Genomic DNA, 20,479 nt, shown 5'->3' with positions numbered 1-20,479 from the left:
CAATATTTGGGGGCTCCACAACCTATCTGACCGGGCTGTTCTGATATTTGATCCCATCCACAGCCCAACAGTTCAAAGGGCTTTCCTGTATTCCAGCATGTCCATTGCCTCTCATGCTGTGCATGGGTTTGTTGTACTCAGTCCCATCACCCAGGTCATTGATGAAAATGTTAAACACTTTTGGCATTGTTTCCAAATAGAAAAAGGAGGCTCCAGACAATCTACACCTCGTTTACATCCGTGAAAAATTCAAGGTGTGTCCTCAGATAACCCTGCTGGCACATCACCAAGGTAACAGAGGCAGAGGGAATCAGATCTGAGGAACTTTCTGGGATAGACAGAAGCAGCTACAGGGGGATCAGAAACAAGCAGTTATTAAGGAAGAGAGGTCTGGAATAAACTTCTACCCACATTGCCTAGAAACATTCATAACCTTCAGTGCTGCTGAATCACAGGGGGGATTGGTTTGTTTGGCTTTCTGCAGACAACCAACGTCTGAAATAATTATTCCAATCTTGCTGGTGCTGGGATTTTGTGTCCAAGTTGGCATAGGATGGTTAAAAACAAAATATGCACAAATTTAAGGTAATCCTGGAGAGAGCAAGAAAAATTAGGAGTGGAGAAAAGATTACTGGGAGGAAAAGTTGGAAAAAGAATATTGAGAAAAAAAACTAAACAGGCTTCCACTGTGCTAACATCATTACAGAGAGGATGCAAAGGATGAAATTGGCTTAATTTGCAGACAGAAAGATTTAGGTTAGGGGGAAAAAATGCATAAATCTAAGGCTAGCTTTGGACTTGAGGCTACCTACAAAGTTTAGACAGGTCAGACAAATGTTTGTAACAACAATCCTGCCTCTAAGCAGAACAACAAACTGGGGGAACTCATGAGAACCTTTCTGTGCAGTCTGTTTCAAAGGCTGTTCAATCCTTTCACAAGGTTTCAGAAAGGTTTATGGGATTAAACTTTCAAGAGTTAATAAAATACATTATCAATTCTACCCTGCTTCTTTGGGTTTTTTCCCATCCAAATAGTAATTGTTTGTGAAAGGGCTGACACTGAAGAGCAACTGCCAGGGTTCATGCAAGTTCAGTTCCCATCTGATCATTTTAATGATGTTTGGTGAAAATCTGTTTTGTGGAATTAATCAGAGCTCTTAGTTCCCTTTGGTTATTTGAATCTGCATCCAAACCCCATGAGCACAGCCCTGTGCCTATGAAAATGGAGACTGAGATGAAATTGGGGTTGATACAGGCTTGTTTTGACTCTTGAATATTTTCATGGTGTTCATCTGAGCATTTGTCCTTCCCCTTTATAGAGGGGGAAGCATGACAACCCCAAATTGTCCAGCATGATGGTCCCAGGTACAACCAGATTGGTGGCATAGCCCAGTCCAAAGATCTCCTCAAGAAATCTGCAACAGGCTCCTCAGATGCACTGCCCTTGAAGTGCCATAATTCTGGGGTAACAGACAGGGGGGGGAAAAAGGTAAAAATGGATTTTGAACTAAGATAAAAGTGCAACAACAAGGAAGGAGCAGAACTGCAGAAAGCCTGAAGGCACCTGGGGTCAGATGGAACCCTTTGTGCAGCCACAAACCACTTCAGAGGAGCTCTGGTGTTGGGAGCACCCTGGTGGTGCTTCACTCCTTGGTGCTCTAGGGCATCACAGCTGCACCCTGGTTTGGTCCCACCAGGAACCAGAGGGAATTTGGACTGAATTCCAAGCAGAGCCTCTGGTTTAGCTTCCTCCAAAAAAAGTTACCCAGGTTGCTCAAGGTAAATAAGGGCAATCAAGTGATTTGCTTCAAAATTGCAATGTTCCAAACTAATAAACTCATGATAAAGCCTGGCTCAACCTAATCCATGCTCAGGTGTCCTGCTTTCCATCCCCCCACAGCTCCTCACATCTGCAGGTGTGACAGAGCCTGCAGCAGGACAAGGTGAAGGGACCTCAGCAATATCCAAACAGGCAGGACTAAAGAGGGATGTCAGCTCCCAGAGCCCAGAAAGGAAATTTAGGGAGCAAGGAGGTTTCTTCTCATCAGCACCTGCTGATGGTTTGATCCCCAGCGAGGGAGTGCAGCCAGGGGAAGGGGAAAACCTGGAACTGCTCAGAGCAGACTCCCATCAGCCTGGGAAGTCACAGAGCTGCCCTGGAAGAACTCATGCAACAGTTAGAGATGAAAAAGGACTCTTCAAAACTGCTTTGGTGGAAAAGTGTGACCTCATCTCTCAGCAGCATTATCCTCCAAGCCTTAGCCTAGCAGCTTTACCTTGAGTTTTGCTCCAGCTGTGTCCACTGACATTTTTAAAAGAGATAATTCCTACTAAATACAACTGGGAATCAACTTGTTATGTTGGAAAAGCAGTGCTGGTGCAGGAGTGTTCCCACAGCTTCTGAACATAGGGGCAAGGGGAAGGTTTATTTTATGAATTTTCTGTGTGCTAAGAAAGAGGCTTCTCACTCCAGTTGTTCTCTATTATTGAGGTGCACAGAATAATGCACCTCAATATTGAGGTCCAGCAGAATTTTGCTGGAACAGCAGAAAGTGCAGGTAGGGGTGAATGTCCCATCCCTGAGTCATGCAGATGTTAGAGCTTGCTATGGAATTTCTGCCCCTCCTGATGAGGGCAGAATTCAACACGTTGCCCTCAAGTTCTCTTCCTACAAAGGCTGAGAAGATGGAAACAGAAAATAAGTGGCTTGTTGCTTCCTCTCAGTGTCTGGGACTGTGGCTCCAGCAGCACTGATGCACAAGGAAAGCATTTTCATGAGCTGTTAAAACAGCAGAAGCTTGTTTTCCCTTGGCTGCAGCATCCTTCTGCCTCCCACGCAGGAAGTGTTCATGCAATATTCCACACAGGCAGAATATGTCTCATTCCTAGAAGTCTAAATACAAGAAACTGTAGCCCAGTTAAAAAGCAGGCTGCTCTTGGATTAGAAAAGTGAGAGGTAATCTGCTTTCATGGGCTGCAGTTCCCAAATTGTCCTCTTCATCCCTAGACTTGATGATCTTTGGCCAAACACATCCTTGCTGTGAGGGTCTCACCTGAAACCCAAGGATGATGGCCAAGGGTGATGCCTTGACTTTTAGCTTTTATATTTTTCAGATTCTTTGCTGCCTTGTATGTAACTCTGAAACTTCATTTTAGCTGTTAGTAGACCAGCTGTTACATCATGGACAACCTCCTCCACGTAGTAAAGATGTCTCTGAAGAAGGAAATTCATTATTTCTGCATTCCAAGTACACCTAGGTAAACTTTATATGAGAGAAACAGCCAATATTCCATTATTTCTGCTCTTTTGCACCAAAGCAAATGAGTCAAGTGGTTTCAGGAACTGGCCACATCACTGAGATGGAGAGGGCATATTGCATATTCACAAGAGCTTAAGATTGTTTTATTTACACTTCCATTGCTAGGGGCTGTGGAATGGAACATAATTCTATTTGCCAGACACTCTTCCTGGTGCAATAAGTTAGAGGAATTCTCATTTAATACATGGAGCTTGTGTATAAAAGACAAGAGGTTAAGGAAGACTGCAGTGCCCAATGGACCATCTGGTGAACATTAGGTTTGTCAATAAATCACAAAAGCACCAGTTCATCAAGAAAATTCCATTTCAAACCACTGACGGGGGGAAAAAAAAAGAAGATGGGGCAAAAACCCTCACAAAATTGGTATTTTGATATTTTATAAAAACAGGAGCATTAAATAACTTTAATCTATTTTCAATTATTTTATTGGTTCTCTTCTGATGACCACAGGGCTTCACATCCTGGATGCTTAGCCCTTTGTGTTGTACATGAGAGCATCATGAAATAACTCAGTGCACAAGCACAGGAGAAGCTCCTGCCTTTGCTCTCAGTCCTTCTCCTCACCATGGGTGATAACATAGCAGAGGTTCTTATAGTCGAGGTTCCCAGAGACATCTGGAGGGAAAGCAGCAAACATCTGGTTGATCTGCCAACAGAGATAAGTGTCACAGACTGTGGGACAGCAGCTTGAACAGGTTTTAATTTTCTACCCAGTTCAGCTCTCCCTGGTGCTCTGGTCCTTTAACCTCCATGGAAAAGTTTTCCTTGGGCTCGGTAAGATTGAAACTGGAGTTGGAACATGACTGGTTAATAAAGTCCTGCCAGAATCCCACAAGTTCCCTGTTGGAAAGAGCTCTCCCTGGAGCCCAGGAAAGCCTGGTTGATAAATGGACAGTGTCTGTTCTGACTGGAACAGGCTGTCCAGTGTGTTCTGTCCACACACCAACTCCACTCCACCTCCTCTTGTCCCCCTAAATTCCTCCCAGCCAGCAGAATCCACGCTCAGTCTCACACAAACCACCAAGCCAGCACCTCATTTCAGATTTCAAACCAAATAACTCACAGACATGGAGAGCAGACCACAGCCCCTCCCCAAACCCACTTGGACTCCAGTAAATGAACTGCCCAGCTGCCCATGGGGAAGAGCAGCACGAGATAAGCCACACTTGCCCTTGGATGGGAGTCCAGAGAATCTGTTTGACTTTGATTTAGCCATGGAGCTCTTCAGAAGAGATGCTTTGAATTGTTTCTAATTGTCAGAGCTCCTCTCAGTTTGGATTTCAGCTAAATTTATGCACTTTAAGAGGGGCAGGGACTTACTGCTGAAGAGGAGCTGGATTCCTGTTTTGAATAAAGTTCCTTACCTCTTCTTGGCTGAACCGGTCTGCCTGTGTCATAAGCATTTCTTTGATGCTGTTCAAATAAAACAAAATAACCTGATTAAAGGCTGATAATGGCACATGACAATTCAGATGGCAAGATCCCTCCTGAAGTTGCATGAAAGAAAATCCGTGTGACCGCATAAATTAGAGCTGTTAATCCTTACATGATATTGTGAGAGATTTTCTGTGGGCACCCATCAGTGTCAATGCCTCGCTCTGCCAACTTATTTCGCTTTTTGTGACATTTTATAGAGGTTTAAAATTGTTTAAGGTTATTACTGTAATTGAAATACAGCAATTTTGTATGCTTATCTTAGCCTAAAATGGTAGGTTTCCTCACTTGCTGCTTAAAGTTTGGATCACTTAACAAAACCAAAAGAGAGAGTATTTTCTGTAAAATCTGAGGATGAAAGGAACAGAGCATGAAATGAGAAAGAGGACTTGAAAGAGAACTCCAGCCACTATTCCAAAGCATCCTGAGAATCCCTTATTTGCATGAGCCATTCCCAGGGGAGGCTGTGGAGCTGCAGTGAAGCCCTGCTGTATTTCACTGTCCTGTGACTCCATCACAGCCCTGCAGCACGGCGCTTACCCCACACACAGTCTGCACCCGTGCAGTCACATCAAAGAGAATCTCTCAGCTGATTTACCCTCTGCTTTAAACACATTGTGGGAAGGCAGTTCAGCATGTAATTTTTTATTTTTTTTTTTACCTAAGTTTAGAGGTGAATAGAAAAGCCAGGAAGAATTATTTCAGTTTTTAGTCTAGATAAAATATCTTTATAGCTCCCCCAGTTACTCATGTGCTGAGGGCAACACATGCTCCATGTGCTGGGACATCCACCAGTATAAACTCACATAAACATCCCTTCAATAACATCAATAATTTCCCCTTCCTGTAGAAGAATTCCTGTATTAATCTCACAGTTTTCATTCACGCTGAAGAGGCAGAGTTGTCTCCTTTTGTCACTACCAAATGTATTTATACATTATCAGACACAGTTCTGGAGCAGTAAAACAAACTGTAAAGCTGTGATAGCAGGTGAGCAGTCTGTTGTACAAAAGCAAAAGCTGAGGCAAATATAGAAATCTGGTTTGGTTTGTAGATTTGAAAAAAAAAAAGCTGCTTTTTTAAAGAATTTGTTGTGGGGGAGTGAGAGCAGCAGCTCTTCTGGAAGAACCCTTTCTGCTTTTTAAAGGGAATATTTAAAACTACTTATAATATAAATCATGCCTGAACAGGAACACTTCCAGGGGAGCAAAATTCACCTACTGTGGGTGCAGATGTTCAGGCAAAACAGTAAATCCTCCCTTTCTGCTCCCATACTCTGCACATGAGAAAAGTCCCCCAGACAGAAGTGCAGTTTGGAATGGCACTCACAGCTCTGAGAAATGTGATTTTTTTCCAGGAAAAGGCCACACATCCCAGTCTGCAGCAGGGGCACAAACACTTCTGCAGCTCTTGTTGATGTCAAGGGCACATTTGGCAGCCCAGGGAGGGGAGATTGAAAACAGAGGTTCTGGGCAATGAATAAAGATCTTACCCACAAGGACAAGTGTGGAAATACCTGTGCAAGCTTTGGGAAATACTCTGAAGTCACAGACAGAGCTTAAGCTATTGGATGTATTTTTGCTGTGTTACTTCACCATTCTCTGTAAAATTTCTTCATCTTTATCTCAAGTTTCTGTTTCTGTTCTGTTGTTCTGGCCAATTGGTATGTGGCTGCATTTTTGAAGGAGAATTCTCAAATGATCAGTGGGTGCAAGAGTAGAGCAGTCATTTTCCTCATCATAAATTGATTATTGGATATATATGCCCTGGACAATGAGCAGATGTAAATAGGAAGTGTGATCCAGGAAGGAGCCTGGTGAATAGAAGGAAGCACTTACAGCAGTTTTGTCAGAGGTCACAAATAAACTTCATCACAAACAAGCATGAATTAAAAAGAGATCTGGGCACTGTGTGCCTTCCATTCACATGCTTAAAGTATTTAGGGGAAAAGAAAAGATCAAATATCTAATTATAATCTTCTGATGCACAGCCCAGTAGGCTCTGGCACACTCATAAGGAAGAAGGACTGACTAAAGGATCTATGCACATTTTCCATTATTTATTTTATAGGGAAACAAACACTCACAATTTCCAAAGCCAGAAATTATGCACTTTTTTCTTTTTGTATCTTGTTTTCTTTAGAAAGCTTATTTTCTTTTGAAAAAATACCCCAAAACCCAAACTGGGGGAAAAAAATAAAATCCATTTACCTTGACTAAGGAGTCTAAATGTTATCCCTTGTCCTGGCTCACATCAATTGCTTCTACAGTTACAAATACCTTGTTGTGTTTTGATATTTAAAAGCCTTTTTAAAAATCCTTTTAAAAGCCTTTTAAAAAATTATCTGTGAAATCTCTGGGACATTTTTGGTTTTCCTCTGGGTTTGCCCTTTCAACAGTGAAGGAAACAGGTGAGTGGGAAGGAGCAGAGCTCTGCATCTCCAGCTCAGTAAACCCTCCAAATTCCAGCGTGCCTGGCACATCTTCCACCCCAAAAACCTGAAAAGTTTCTCTGGCCTGAAGTTGGTGCTGGCCTGACCCAGGAGGGGCATTTGGGGCTGAATCTTCCAACCTCCCCAAGCTCTGCCCCAGCTCACACCAGCTGAGAGTGGCACCCAGAGTGTTTTCTCCTTTTGGCATGGTGCTGTGGGAAGGGTTTTATGTGTGGGGTAATGATGCAGACAAACATTGAATTTGGAAGTGAGTTACAGACTCCTGGAGCTTCTGGAAAGGTTAGAGGGCTCCATCCCAGCTACCAGCACATGGACTAAGTGAGTCATTTCCAGACTAGAGGTGAAAACACGCAGAGGGAAGAGACATAAAATCCCCCAGAAGGATGTTAACTCCATGCACATAAAAAAGAAGTTCTGATTAAAAGGTCAGCACGGCTGGTTTTTGCAGAGAAACATTCCAGGATTTTTTAATACGGAGAAATATTATTTATTAGCAGTAACTGTCGCATTGAAATGGCTGCATGAGCCAACAGAAAAATTATTTAAAAACTTCAAATGTCTACATTTTGGAAGCATATGAATAGAAGTTAAACCTCAAAGACATCCACGGAATTGATTTAATGGTTTGTTCTGTAATGATCAACATTACCCTCGGGTCTAATAAGTAAACATTATGCTCTGTTGTGGTGATGAACTAAAACAATTGTCTAATGTTAGCAGTGCACTGGGGGTGGGGACAAGGTTGACCTTTTCCATCAAGGAAAAATAAAATATTTCTCTCTCATCTTCATTTTGCAGTGTGATACTGCATTCCTAATTTGCCCCAAACTCCAACTGGCTTCCAGCATCCAAGGAATGTAGAGCTGGACACAGGGTGGCAAGCTGCAGATTTTGTATGCAGGATACTGTTACAGATAGTGGTGGGAAATATAACATTTCATGGGTTCTGGAGTATCAGAGGTTCTTATTTCATGGCTGTGATTTCACTTCTGTGTGATCTGCCCTAGTTGGGATCAGGCTACATTTATTCTGTAGTTTGAGTCACTTCTGATATGATCCCTCTCAAGCTGTTTGGGTGATGTTAACCCCAAATCATCAGGACAACTCTTAACCCTCTATTCCTTCTCATTGATTGCTACATCCATCATATTTGTTTTAATTAATTTGGAAGTTTTTACTCCAAGGACTGTTTCTTTTATTTTGCATATTGCAAAAGTTCTCAGACCCACTGGGGTACTGCCATAGAAAACCACCTTGGTAAAGGGAAGAAATATTGTACATGAATTTTACATTTTCAACTGACTTCCATCAATAATTGCAGATAATGTCATGGAAATCTCCACGGGGTTCTGGTCAGAGGCTATCAAAACATAAGCAGAAATAATTGATGCAAATACAATTTTGTAACTCATGGTTCCCTGATAGATTTCCTATACATATCATGCTTTATAAAATCTACCTGAAATGGCTGCTGCAGTGGAAATACAGACCTCAAATTCACCATGAAATTTCAGTATATGAACAAATTTAAACATATGCATGAATCTAGGTACATAAAACACTTCTCTGGAGTAATAGGTCCAACTTCCTCATCCCCTGGCCTGATTTGATATCATTTATCTCTCTCACCTGAAAGTCCTGCTTGCACCATTCTGGCAGTGCAAGGAGGGTTTGCATTTGTGTAAATTCCTCTTAAAGTCCTTTTACATTGCTTTGTTGGTGCAACAGGATATGAATACGAATTGGGTTCTGCCTCTGTATTTAAAAATAGCCATATTGACAATAATTGCCAGATTATTAATAGTATTATTTGGTTTGGCTCTCACTGTATCTAGTGGAATTTTACAGCAAATTATTTCTAGAAGCAGAAGGCTCAAATGATAAACACATTAAAAGGAAAACGTCCTGCACTAAAACCACGTCTCAGAGTTAATTAAATTGATCACTTTTATAAAGAGGGGAGTAGCTTTCCCATTTTAGTCAAGCACTGAGAGCTAGGCACCAGACATTCATTTTAATTTTACATATGGAGTTAATTTACAGAGAGTCACGTGTGGATTTACATCCAGACCTTCAAAAAGGGGCTATCTAATGGCCTACATGTGATTATATTTCCGTTGGCTCTTGCAATGTCTGAAGACAATAACATCTCTTTTTGGTATACAAATACATTCATGCAACAGTCCAGATTTTTAACTCTGGCTTACAGAACTAAATGTTTCTCTGCCTCTTAAAATACTGTGAAAAATACAGCTTTTAAGCAGTTCTTTAAAACTGTGCAATTATTATTATTGTTGTTATTCTTCTAAAGGGTTTGAAATAAACTTACTAGTCTGCCTTTATGCGGCCTTTTCCTTCTGGGTCGAAAATCTTAAAAGCATTCAGAATTGTTTCTTCTGGGTCCGTGCCTAAAATTAATGAAATATAATTTAGAAGCCTGGATGTATTTCTCTGGCTGCAGAATACTTGCTAAGTAATTGCATTCACTTGAAAACAGTGCAAAATGGAGAATTCTGCAGTTGTGGGTTTGGAGACAAAGGTTCCCCAAGTCGGCAGCATTTGTCATGTCAGATAAACAATAGAGGTGAATAGTTCAATGCTCAGAAGCTTAAAAATAATAACTCATATCTATTCTATGTCTGCAGGAGAGAAAACTTCCAGGAACTGGTCTCCAATATCAGTACCCAGAGGATTAGTGGCTTTCAGAAATGAAAATACAACAAACTGTTTCCCTCACTGGCTTCCTTTAATCTTGCACTGTACGTTCCTTGTAAAAACACTTTTTGATGTCCCTTGTTCTTGGCCATATAGAGAAGAGGTTATTTCCCTCACTAGAGGAAATGGAGCTCATCATAAAATCCAAATGCCAATGGAATGCAATGGAAACAGGATGATCAATGTGAGATGGTGATCTGCACTTAATCCCATTGTGCCCTTCCCCTGAAGTGTCTCTTCATTAAGTGTTACAGAAACAGGATGGTTCAGAGAACTGGACTGTGTCTACAAGATTTTGCTTCTGCCACAGATTTTTGGTATGACTTTAATATTCCTGTCCCTCATTTCCCAGCAGTAAAATTATTACAATGGTCTTCTTTTTCTTCCTTCCACTATCTATCCCATCTCTTCAGACTGGAAAACATTTGTGTCAGGGACTCGTTTCCACAGTGCCTTAATCTTGGCTGGGGCTTCTGACTGTTCTGTAATGCTGCAGATTCTGAGCACACTCATTTTCAACCCACACCAAAGGACACACTGTGTACTCTGTTTCTGACTATTCCCCAATATTTCAAAATATTATCGAAGTATACATGATACAAATCTTTGTAACTGTAGGAAACCAAATTTACAAGCAGATGAACTGGTTGCATGGACAAAATGAAGCTATTTGGTATGCTGAAAGAGGGATTCAAAAAGGATACAGCACAAAGGGTTGCAGATTCAAAGTTTGTCTCAAAGTTTGGCAGATGTAGAACCAGAACAGGACCAGCCAAGGTTCCTGCTCTACAGACTCTCCTGATGCCTTCACAGTCTGCTTTGTTTGCAGGATTTCACAAGGATTAGCAGGATCCTGGGGGATGTAACAGTGAACAAACCCCAGGCTGCACGGTCTCCTCCTTGCCACACAAAGGCCATGTATATTATTTTTGCCAAGCTGTAGCAGTGCATCCAAACTGCAATGAATCTGTGATCAATACAAAGAGCATTGGTGTTTAATGAGTGTTTTGACTGTCCCATGAAGAGAAACATCCCCCAGCTCCAAGCAGAGGGCTGCATTTTAAGTAGTCACCGCTGTGGGGGGGATTTTTTTTCCTTACTGTGTTTTACATTTTCTTCTCTGTCATATCCTTGGACTTTGGCTTTGAAGAGATGCAATGCAGCAGGCATTCTTTATTGATTAGCTGGTAAATAAAGTGGTTTCTTTGATGTGCGGCATCTCTGTTTTCTGTACAAATTGTATTATTCTGACTCCCTGTAGAAGCAGCTCCATGTGGTTGGCATTAACATAAACCGAGTTTTGTTAGCTGTTCATCTGGCATCATAATCTCCACACACAAAGCTAGAGCTCATCCTGAAAATCCCAGCTTCCCCTTTATGACAGAAATCAATTATAGCACAACAAATTTTACTTAGAAAGCACCTTTCACCAAATTCTCTGAGTGGTACTTAGCTAATAAAGAGTGTTGCAAAATTGCCATATCCACTTCCTCTAGCCCTTTCTCCCTTTCTAATTGCACTACAAAGGCTCTTCATCCCAATTAGTTTTGATTGGGAATGTGCAGTCTTTTGGCTCTGCTTCCTTTGCATGACAAACCCAACCAGAAGGGCATGACAAGCACAGCTGTGATTTTCCCTTCACCAAATGGAAATTAAAAAAACCCTCCTCCTTTGCTGGTAGCCAACAGGAAACCTGCAGACAAGAGGGTTCTGCTTTGCCATTCACCTTCCTGTGCTGGCTCTGCTTTTAGGCCACAGGACTGGCAGGGCCAGAGGCTTTGCCAGCTCCAGCACTGCCCAGGGCAGGGGGAAGAGGGGAGAGGAGGAAGAAGAGCTCATTTCCATGCTGACAAGTGGAATGGGCACCCCAAAATAAACACTCACAGGAGGGAGAATGTGGAGGAGGGCACTCCCTGCTCTGCCAGAGGACACCTGGAATGTCCTGGGGAGGTACCACAGGCAGGCTGATGTCTGGGGAATAAATCCCCCTCCTCAGTCAGCCTTCTCCACATCTTCCCAGTGCTTCCTAGACTTCCTGCCCTCTTAAGCAAGAGTGTCTTTCTTCCACAACCAGCTACATGAATTCTTTCTTTCAGACCTCTCTGTTTTCTATTCCAAGCATAGAAAACCCTTCACTGGAATTGTGTTCAGCAATATAAAGCCAGAGTCCAGCAACAGAACAATAAATGTTTTTAAGAAGATAGGATCAGATTTTTTCAATTTTTCTATTCATTAGTTATTTTAACAAACTTCTAGAATGTGCTTGGCTAAGGCCAGCCCTGCTTTGAAGGCTTTCACCTTTCTCTTATGCCTGTAGGAAGATGACTGGAGTTCTGTCTTGGCCTCACACCTCCTCTCTTGAAGTTTCCAGCCATTAACTGGAGAAGACATGACTAAATTACCAGCTCACACAGAAATTTATACCCACATGTCCTGAACTTCCCACACTGTTCCCTCTATATTCTGTGACAATGGGTAAAATCCCTCTCCATTATAATTGTAAATCCACTGAAATTTAATTATCTCAATTTATCCACTCCATTAAGGGTTACTCAGTGAAATCTTCACCAAAATCACTATTGGCCTTAAATGACACTGAGTTACAATGAATACAGAAATTGAGGGAAGCCCATGTTTGCTTAATGCCAGAGGAGTGCAAAAAGGATGGGTTTGTTAGAAATGGGTGAAACCAGCTAACACTGGTCAATGTTAGCTAAGATACTCTGGCTAGAGCATGAGTTCAGCCCAGGAGCCTCCTGATGGTGAACAACTGCCCTGCTCTGAGCTCCAGGCTCCAGGTTCCATCCCTCTCTGGACCCCAGCTCAGCCCTTTCATTCAGTTTGTGTAAGCTAAGCCACACTTGGGATTGTCCTCTGCACCTCCCTCAGCCTCTCATTCCCCGCTCTGCCTGCAGAGCTGCAGGTCCCTCCTTGCTCTGAGCACTGCTCTGCGCAGACATTTCTGCAATTTGCAAGGTGCTGAGGTATTCCAGCGCCGAGGATGTTTGACAGATTCCTCTCCAATCCCCCAGAGGGACTCACCTTTCAGCTTTTCCCCAAACATAGTGAGGAAGACAGTGAAGTTAATAGGACCTGGCGCCTCCTTCACCATGTCTTCAAGCTCTTCATTCTTGACATTCAGACGACCTGCAGCAGAGATCATTTTTCATAATAAATCACAAATTGTGTTTCAAAAAATGATTCCCATTCATCTCCTCCCACCGGGGAGCTCAGGGCTCTGTGCAACTTTGCTAATAACATGGTAGAACACAACTCCCAAATACCCCAGTGAAAAAGAAATTGGCAGAGCTGGCTCTGAGATCAAAGGGTGACTGAAGGAGCAAGAAGGATAAATAACACAGGCCAGCAGTGGAGGAGAGAAGAGGCACTTCCAAATAAACTGCTTTTTGGGTTGGGGCTTGTTTTTTTTTTATCTCAGGTGAAATATGGGCCCCACTGATATTAATATAGCAGAGATCCAAGTGACTGAAGTGAATCCAAGGGCTCAGTCATTGCCCTCCTGTATATTGAGACACCTCTCTGAGTAGTGGCATCCCTTCCCCATCCTTGTGCAGCCCTATTGATGAGAATTTAGACCCTGGCAACCCTCCTCAAATTGAGTGGTAATTTGCTGTGAATGTGCTTCACAGGCACTGAAAGGCTTCACTGAACAGGAGAGATAGCAGAACTTGGCCTTAAGAAATAAATATTTCAGGGTAACAGTAGCTACAGGCCAAAGTTTGCAAACCTCATTGTCACAATAAAGAGTTCAGGAGCTTCTGCTCCTTGCACTGACTCTGCTGGCGTCTGATTCCACCCCAGGGAGTACTAAAGATTCTTATCAAGCTCGTTTTAATAAGCTCCAGATGGCAAAAGCCCAAATGCCTACATCACTGTTCAGGCCTCAAATGCTGCAGCAGGGATACAACTCCAGGTTTGGGATCATGAGAGCTGGAATTTTTTCTTTCCTTGGGAAGATTTGCTCTAATCTGCTTGATGTTACCCATGGAATGGACAATACCTAATCTAACATGCACATTTCACCCCACACACTCTCCCAGAACCTCACAGGAAGCCCTGCCAGGTTTGTGTGGGCAGAGGGGCAGCTAGCCATGACTGCAGTGCTAATCAGGGCATATTCCATGGCTCCCAGATGAAAAAGGTGCAGCCTGGGAAGCCTTGATTGAGAGGAAAATCAGAAATGCCTGGCATGGACCCTGCTTGGGTGGGCTTCCTCTGAAATATTTGCAGGGGAGGGAGCAGATCTTCATTCCAGCCCCTGCTCAGGAGATTTCCCATCTGGAGCTCCACAGGGAGATCCCAACTACCACAGGGAGAAAGGTCAAACTGAGCAGGTTTCCTTTTGCCCCCTGTGTATCTCATTTCTTCCCCCACTCTCATTCTAATACCAACCTTTCTCCTGTGCTTGAAATTAAGACAGCAGATCTCTTAAGTATTGAATTATTGGTTTACCTAGTGCAGCAAATGTGTCTCTCAAGTCTGCTTTGTCAATAAAGCCATCCCTGTTCTGATCCATGATGGTGAAAGCCTGTGGGAAGGAGAAGGAACAGCTATTGCCATTTCACTGCACAGGACACTGCTCCAGCCACACACATCAGTCCATGGGAGGATGATATTCCTGCTGTAAAAAGGAATATTTAACTTCCTTTGATTCCTCCACATCGTTGCACTTTCCTCACTTTCAGCACATTACTGTATCTTGGCAAGGGGCTTAATTAAACCCACCCAAAGTACTTCTTACTAAATTAATGCTCAGTGCAGCGTGCATTGGGCTGCAGCCAATGCTGGCAGCTCCAGCCATTCAGCCCTTAACCCATAAAAGTTTGAATTAGGGAGGCTTTAGTCAGGGTGGATTTAGCCAGAGGTTGCTCTGTGTTTATACCACCCCCATACCCCATTCTTTGAATGAGGCTGAGAGGTTCCTGCAAAACATTTCATTTCTGTGGATATCTCTCTGCTATCAACCTGAAGTCAGTTCCTCCTGGGCCTTAGAATGATCCATCACACACAGATAGCTGAACTTTCACAAGTACAGAGAAATGTAGGTTCCATAGGATTATTTATCCAAAGTTTTTCCAATACACTGCATCTTTGAGGCTGTGCTGTGTGCTCTGTCTGACACTGATGTGCTGACCTTAAATACTCTTCTCAGGCAAAATTTAACTTTTGATTGAAAAAAAACAGTTGTGTTGATTTTTATTTTCAGCCAACACAGACTTTGTGTGCTCTAACCACTGTTTGCCAAGCCAGCTAACTGCTCATCTATCTGTTTACCCAGTTGTGTGTCCATCTCTGGGCTGCCATCACACTTATGGTGTTTCATTGATTTGGAAATATTTTAATGACCTGAAATTCCCCTGATCATGCTGTGGGGAATCTTAGCTGATCCTGGCATGGCTCTGAAGCTGGTTATCTGTCTGCCAGGCACATCAGTATGGGAGAGCATCTTTGCAATGACAGGAATTATTGTTTCTTCAGACAGTGCTCCCCTGAGATTGCAGAGTTTTAAAGCCTGCTGCCCTACAGGGTGCTCCTCTTCCCATGAACAAGTTATCTCCACATATCTTCAGGTATTTTCTCCTCCAGTTTCTTGCAGCCCCACTGCTCACAGCCCAGTTTGCCCATGAGGCTCCTTTCAGCATTATGTTCATAATCTTACATTTACCTCCCAAACCATCCCCTATCAAAAAATTAAGCCCAACTCTTTAGAGATGTTTTGCCCTTGCTCTAAATGGTGAAGCAAAGAGAAAGGAAATATGAAGAGCAAAGCTGAACCCAGGCAGCTCACAGGAGGCAGGAAGAGCATCAGGCACTGTAATGGATGAATTTAAAATAACAGAACAGCAATGCTGAAACATTTGCTGATGAGCTGGTCGAAATCTCTAGATAAAAATGTCCTAATCCAAACCAGCTTTTCAGAAATATGTGTCCCAAATATGCAGTTCTTAGACACAACATGGTTTTGGGTTTCACTCAGCCACTCCACTGCCTCATGTTTTTGCCATTATTCTGCCACCATACCCATAGAAATGCTCCTGGAATTGTCATACTTAGAGAAGATCAAATAATGGCATCCTGACCAGTTCTTTTTGTTGGTTCATCTTCAAATATAAATTCTTGGAGAAAATAAAATAGTGGTTCCTAGGATATGGAGAAGAAGTAGAAGAGAGTCAAACATGTTCCCATTGACTGTGGGGAGATGATTAGTGGTTCCAATTAATTTAGCTGGGTCATATTCCCAGGCCTTGCCTTGGGGCTTAGTCTTACCCATCACTGAGCTTTCCTGGTGGCAGTCCTCAAGAAAAGTAAACTTGAAAGCCACATGGAAGCACAAAATGAAACAGCAGACATTTATCACACTGGAAATTGCTTTGGAGATATGAGTTAGAAAAAATGGGGGAAAAATCAGTAATTTAAAAGGACAAGCCAGTGCAGAATGTGATGGTCTCATGGACACTCGATACTGTCCACACAGAAGAAGAGCAAAACTCATCAAACAGATTATCTGTCTTTTATATGATCCAGCTTTTAGGCCACCCCCTCAGTTTTACCTCCTCACAGGTAACTGGTCAAGGAACCTACAGTGCATGGAACACCAAATCCCTTGGGAGCTGAAAGATGCTTATTAAATCTCCACATGTTGCCTTGTTCTATTGGCATTTGTGGAGAAAGCTGGCTGAGGGCTTCTTGGCATTTTCATTTCTAGTTTGTGGGCAGCATTAGAAGGGCACAGACAAATATTTTCTGTTGCTGTTGTGGAACAGAACACGAATGAAAGCTCTGGCTCAGCCTGGCATCTGTATTCAGGGCAATACTTGAGCATGTAAGGCTATTCTTATTTAAAATACCACTTAACTTTAAACATGTGCTCAAGTGTTTTCCTGGATCAGGGCTGAAGTGGATGAGATGATGCTTTTCCTTTATTTTGGGGTGGGGGCTTGGGTGCTTTTCAAATAAGTCTAGAGCCTGAAACAGAGGAGTGAGTGAAGGAAGTAAGGAAAGAAAGAATGAAAGAAAGAACAAACAAACACACACACAAGGAAAATGATCTACCAGCCAAAACCACAGGGATGATTCAGAAAACAACTGTGTGTTCTATTAAAGCAGATGGAGAATTGAATAAGGATTACAAACAAAACCTATGTTCTTCATTAGCAATAACAGGAGACTATAGAGAACAGCAGAGCAGTGACCAACCTCTTTGAACTCCTGGATCTGGGTTTGTTCAAACATAGAGAAAACATTGGAACCACCTTCAATCTTCTTCTTTGCCTTTTTGGGAGACTGTAATACAAATAAGAAGATCAAATACATATTCCTTTGTCTGTTAAGCACCCATGAAAACAAATTACATCTTCAACAGAAGGCAAAAACTACACAGTAAGTAATACAAGAGGATTGTGCTTTGTTATTGCAAGGTTTTAAAATTCAATGTTGTAGACAGATAGATTTAGATATATATATATAGGACTGAATATATATATATATTTATACAAGGGATAAAAATTGCTGCCTTATTAACAGATTGAGGCTTTTTGCCACTCCCTGCTGTGTCCTGACAGCTCAGATAAACCAGGGCAGTTTGTCACTGTGCTGCCTTCAGAGAGGTGAGGGACCCAAATGAGACTCAGCATCCTGCCTGGTGCCCTGCAGGGATCCACCCCAAAGGATCCCAGACCCCTCCACAGGGCCCTGCAGAGCTCAGGGGTGATGTCCCTTGGTGTGCAGTGGTGTCACTTGGACACAAGTGCTAGAATTCCCAGCCTGCTGCTCTCAAGAATTCATCCCAGAATTCAGGGAAGTGCCTCCAAGGGCTCCTTCCCAGTTCCCGTGCTGGGACTGCCAGCCAGACTCCAAGCAAGGCCCTGCATGAAGACTCAGCTCAGGAACTATAAAGAGAAGTTATATCATTTCCTTCTTAGAAATGTTTAAAAATCTGCTGGGTCTGGACCAGCACTGCCAGAACAGATTAATCCTTCCCATGCAGGGGCACCTTCTGCTCCTGGGGTCTCTATTCCTGCACTGCAGTACCTCACCAGACCACGTTATTTTAATATTCTAGATACTCATCTTCATGAAAGGGCAGGACTGCTTTTATCACCATTCCCCAGTCTGGAGGCTGAGACAGAGCAAGACTGGGGAAAGAGCTACAATGATATCTAAGAATCTAATGCTCACTAAAAATCAGCCAGAACCAGGCTTCATTAAATATCTTTGAATAAGGGCCCAACCAGCTTGCCTAAGACAATGTAGTTCTTGTTCTGCAGTAGAGAATAAAATCTGTGATTCCAAAGGATTACAGAAGTGTTTCAGCCACTGTGTTATCCTTACTTGGGGCAGGATAATGAGCTGCATTGCCTCCTGAGTTCCCTTCCAGACAGATTACTCTTTTTTTTATCATTTTTACTTTTAAACTTCATTATCATAGTCCCACCTGGTTCTTGTGTCACAGAAAATTAGGCTTACTTAGGTTGGGCTATTCTGCATGAAACAGAAGGCATCTTCTACTGTCTCCTTTCATCAAAATAAAAAAGCCTGTGAAAGTTCAAATTCAATACTGATTTCAAATATCCTGAGGAGCAGAGCAGCTCAAGGAAATATTCCCACTTGACTCTGTTTGAAGCATCCATTGTCTGATCAATTTAATTTGCCAGGCAGATTTCTGCACTCAGCCACCCTGGTTTAGATCCTAGGATATGGAAGGGGGGAAATTAGGGCAATGTTAGACACTCTCCCACATACCCACACTCCAGACCTGTCAAGCTCCTATCAGCTAATTCAAAGAACTAAAATCTGGAAATAGGAATGGAAATTAAGTGAAAAATATACTTGTAGTGAGGACAAAAACAAGGATAGAATGCCACCACAGGCATGGAAAAAAGAAGTTAATAAGTGGAATGTTTAATGAATGTAGAAATATTGATTTTGGAATAAACAGATTCCCTCCTCCTCCTCCACATGAAATAAGTGTTATTTTGAGCAGTAATGGGCAATCTTCCACATAACGTGAGGTGCCTGGAGGAGGCTTTCAACACTTCCAGATCGACTGGAAATGTTCAGAGCAATCCCATGGATTTGCAAGTGTTTGTTCCCTGAGGTGAAGGGGAGGCAGAGCTCCCCAGGGAGGGCAGTGCAGGGCTGGGCTCTGGGGCTGCCTCTGCTGGGCACAGAACAGGCTCTGCCCAAACACAGCATCCAGAGAAATGTCCCCCATGCCAGCAGACATCTGCATTTTTTCAGCTATCACCACAACCACGGGCAGTGGGGTCCAGCCCTTCCAAATGCCAAACACTGGCAATCCCCCCATTATTCCTCAGTTTATTGGGTTCTCTGGGCAAGGGCTACAGTTGTAAGGAAGGATCAGATAAATGTGAAAGCTGCAGCTCAATTATCTATTAAAAACAGAGCAGCAAGTCAAAAACCACCCAAAAAGCTTCTGTACATTAGTGAAGTCCTTTTGAAGGTGAAGAAGATTATACAGGGAACAATTACTGTAGTGTCATAGAATCATAGAATGCTTTTGGGTTTGGAGGTAAATTATTTAAAAATAATTTACTTCCAGCTTAGAAAAAGTACTAGAAAAATTCATCCTAATATATTTATTCACTATTACTCTCTGTTTTGTTGTCTCCAGGGATGACAGAGGAGATCAGTGCCCATGATGCTCAATCCATCTTTAGTTTTTCTGCTGAAGTCTGGATATGGATCCTATTCATGACCTGCTCATAAATAGGAAGGAGCTGAGACCTCCAATACATTTCACAGCTGCCAGCTGGGGCTGGTTTCCATCACCAGGTTCAAGCTAAGTCTTGTAGCATCCAACACAGAGCATCTTGGATTAGCATTCCCAGTACTGGAGTGCAGCTGACCTGCCCTAAAAAGCCAAGAAATTCATAATCACAGCAAGAGTGCACCCCAATTTTGCACAGTCTGTGGGCAGGGAGGTGCTGTGAGGCTGACAGAGAAGTAGGTGGAGCAGGAACAGAACAGTTCATTGTCCTTCTGGTGGGTAACCTGAATTAAAAGACAGCTCTAAGAGAGCAGAAACAGGTCTGTGTTACAGGAAAGAGTAACTCTGGGAATAGAATCGTTCTGTGCTGCTGCCTGACAATTCCAAACCCTCCAGAATTTTTTAATGAACACAATCAGGATTCTGACTCCAGTCTCTCTCTGAAAGAGTGGCATATTGAAAGGAGCATCACAGAACTGAGCAGACATTTGGCTCCTAAGATGCCAAGGACTTAGTAGGTGACAAAGGAGAAAGTGGGTGACTGACACATCACCTCTCCCTGCCTTGATCTCCCCACTGCTGACACCAAAGCGTGCCAGGCTGCACTTTGCAAAGATGAGCAGCTCTCATTGCAGCCTGTGCTGTGAGACTGGCACACAGAAGGTGCAGATGAGGAGCTGAAGAGCTGAGGGTCCCCTGGGCTCGGGTTCTGAGGCCTCAATGGCACAGCAGTGGGAGGAATGTTGCAACAACTGAACATGCCTATTAATATTCCTGCCTGAGTGTATTAATCATCCCATTGTGAAG

General features: G+C 42.8%; 1 protein-coding gene across 1 annotated transcript in view; it reads right to left on the bottom strand.

Annotated features, from left to right (window-relative positions):
* Window positions 1-3,718: 3,718 nt before the first annotated feature.
* Window positions 3,719-20,479, bottom strand: part of MYL10 (myosin light chain 10) — a 24,798-nt gene continuing 8,037 nt past the window's right edge. The window contains exons 2-7 of the mRNA XM_056506651.1: window positions 17,140-17,226; window positions 14,395-14,470; window positions 12,964-13,068; window positions 9,536-9,614; window positions 4,685-4,733; window positions 3,719-3,966 (exon numbers count right to left, since the gene is read on the bottom strand). Coding sequence (XP_056362626.1) covers window positions 3,868-3,966; window positions 4,685-4,733; window positions 9,536-9,614; window positions 12,964-13,068; window positions 14,395-14,470; window positions 17,140-17,226 — 495 coding nt within the window. The 3' untranslated portion in view covers window positions 3,719-3,867. The remainder of the gene's footprint in view (window positions 3,967-4,684; window positions 4,734-9,535; window positions 9,615-12,963; window positions 13,069-14,394; window positions 14,471-17,139; window positions 17,227-20,479) is intronic.

This window comes from Oenanthe melanoleuca, chromosome 19 (assembly GCF_029582105.1).
Source record: "Oenanthe melanoleuca isolate GR-GAL-2019-014 chromosome 19, OMel1.0, whole genome shotgun sequence".
NCBI classification, from domain to species: Eukaryota; Metazoa; Chordata; class Aves; order Passeriformes; family Muscicapidae; genus Oenanthe; species Oenanthe melanoleuca.
This window is presented reverse-complemented; position numbering and strand designations above follow the sequence as displayed.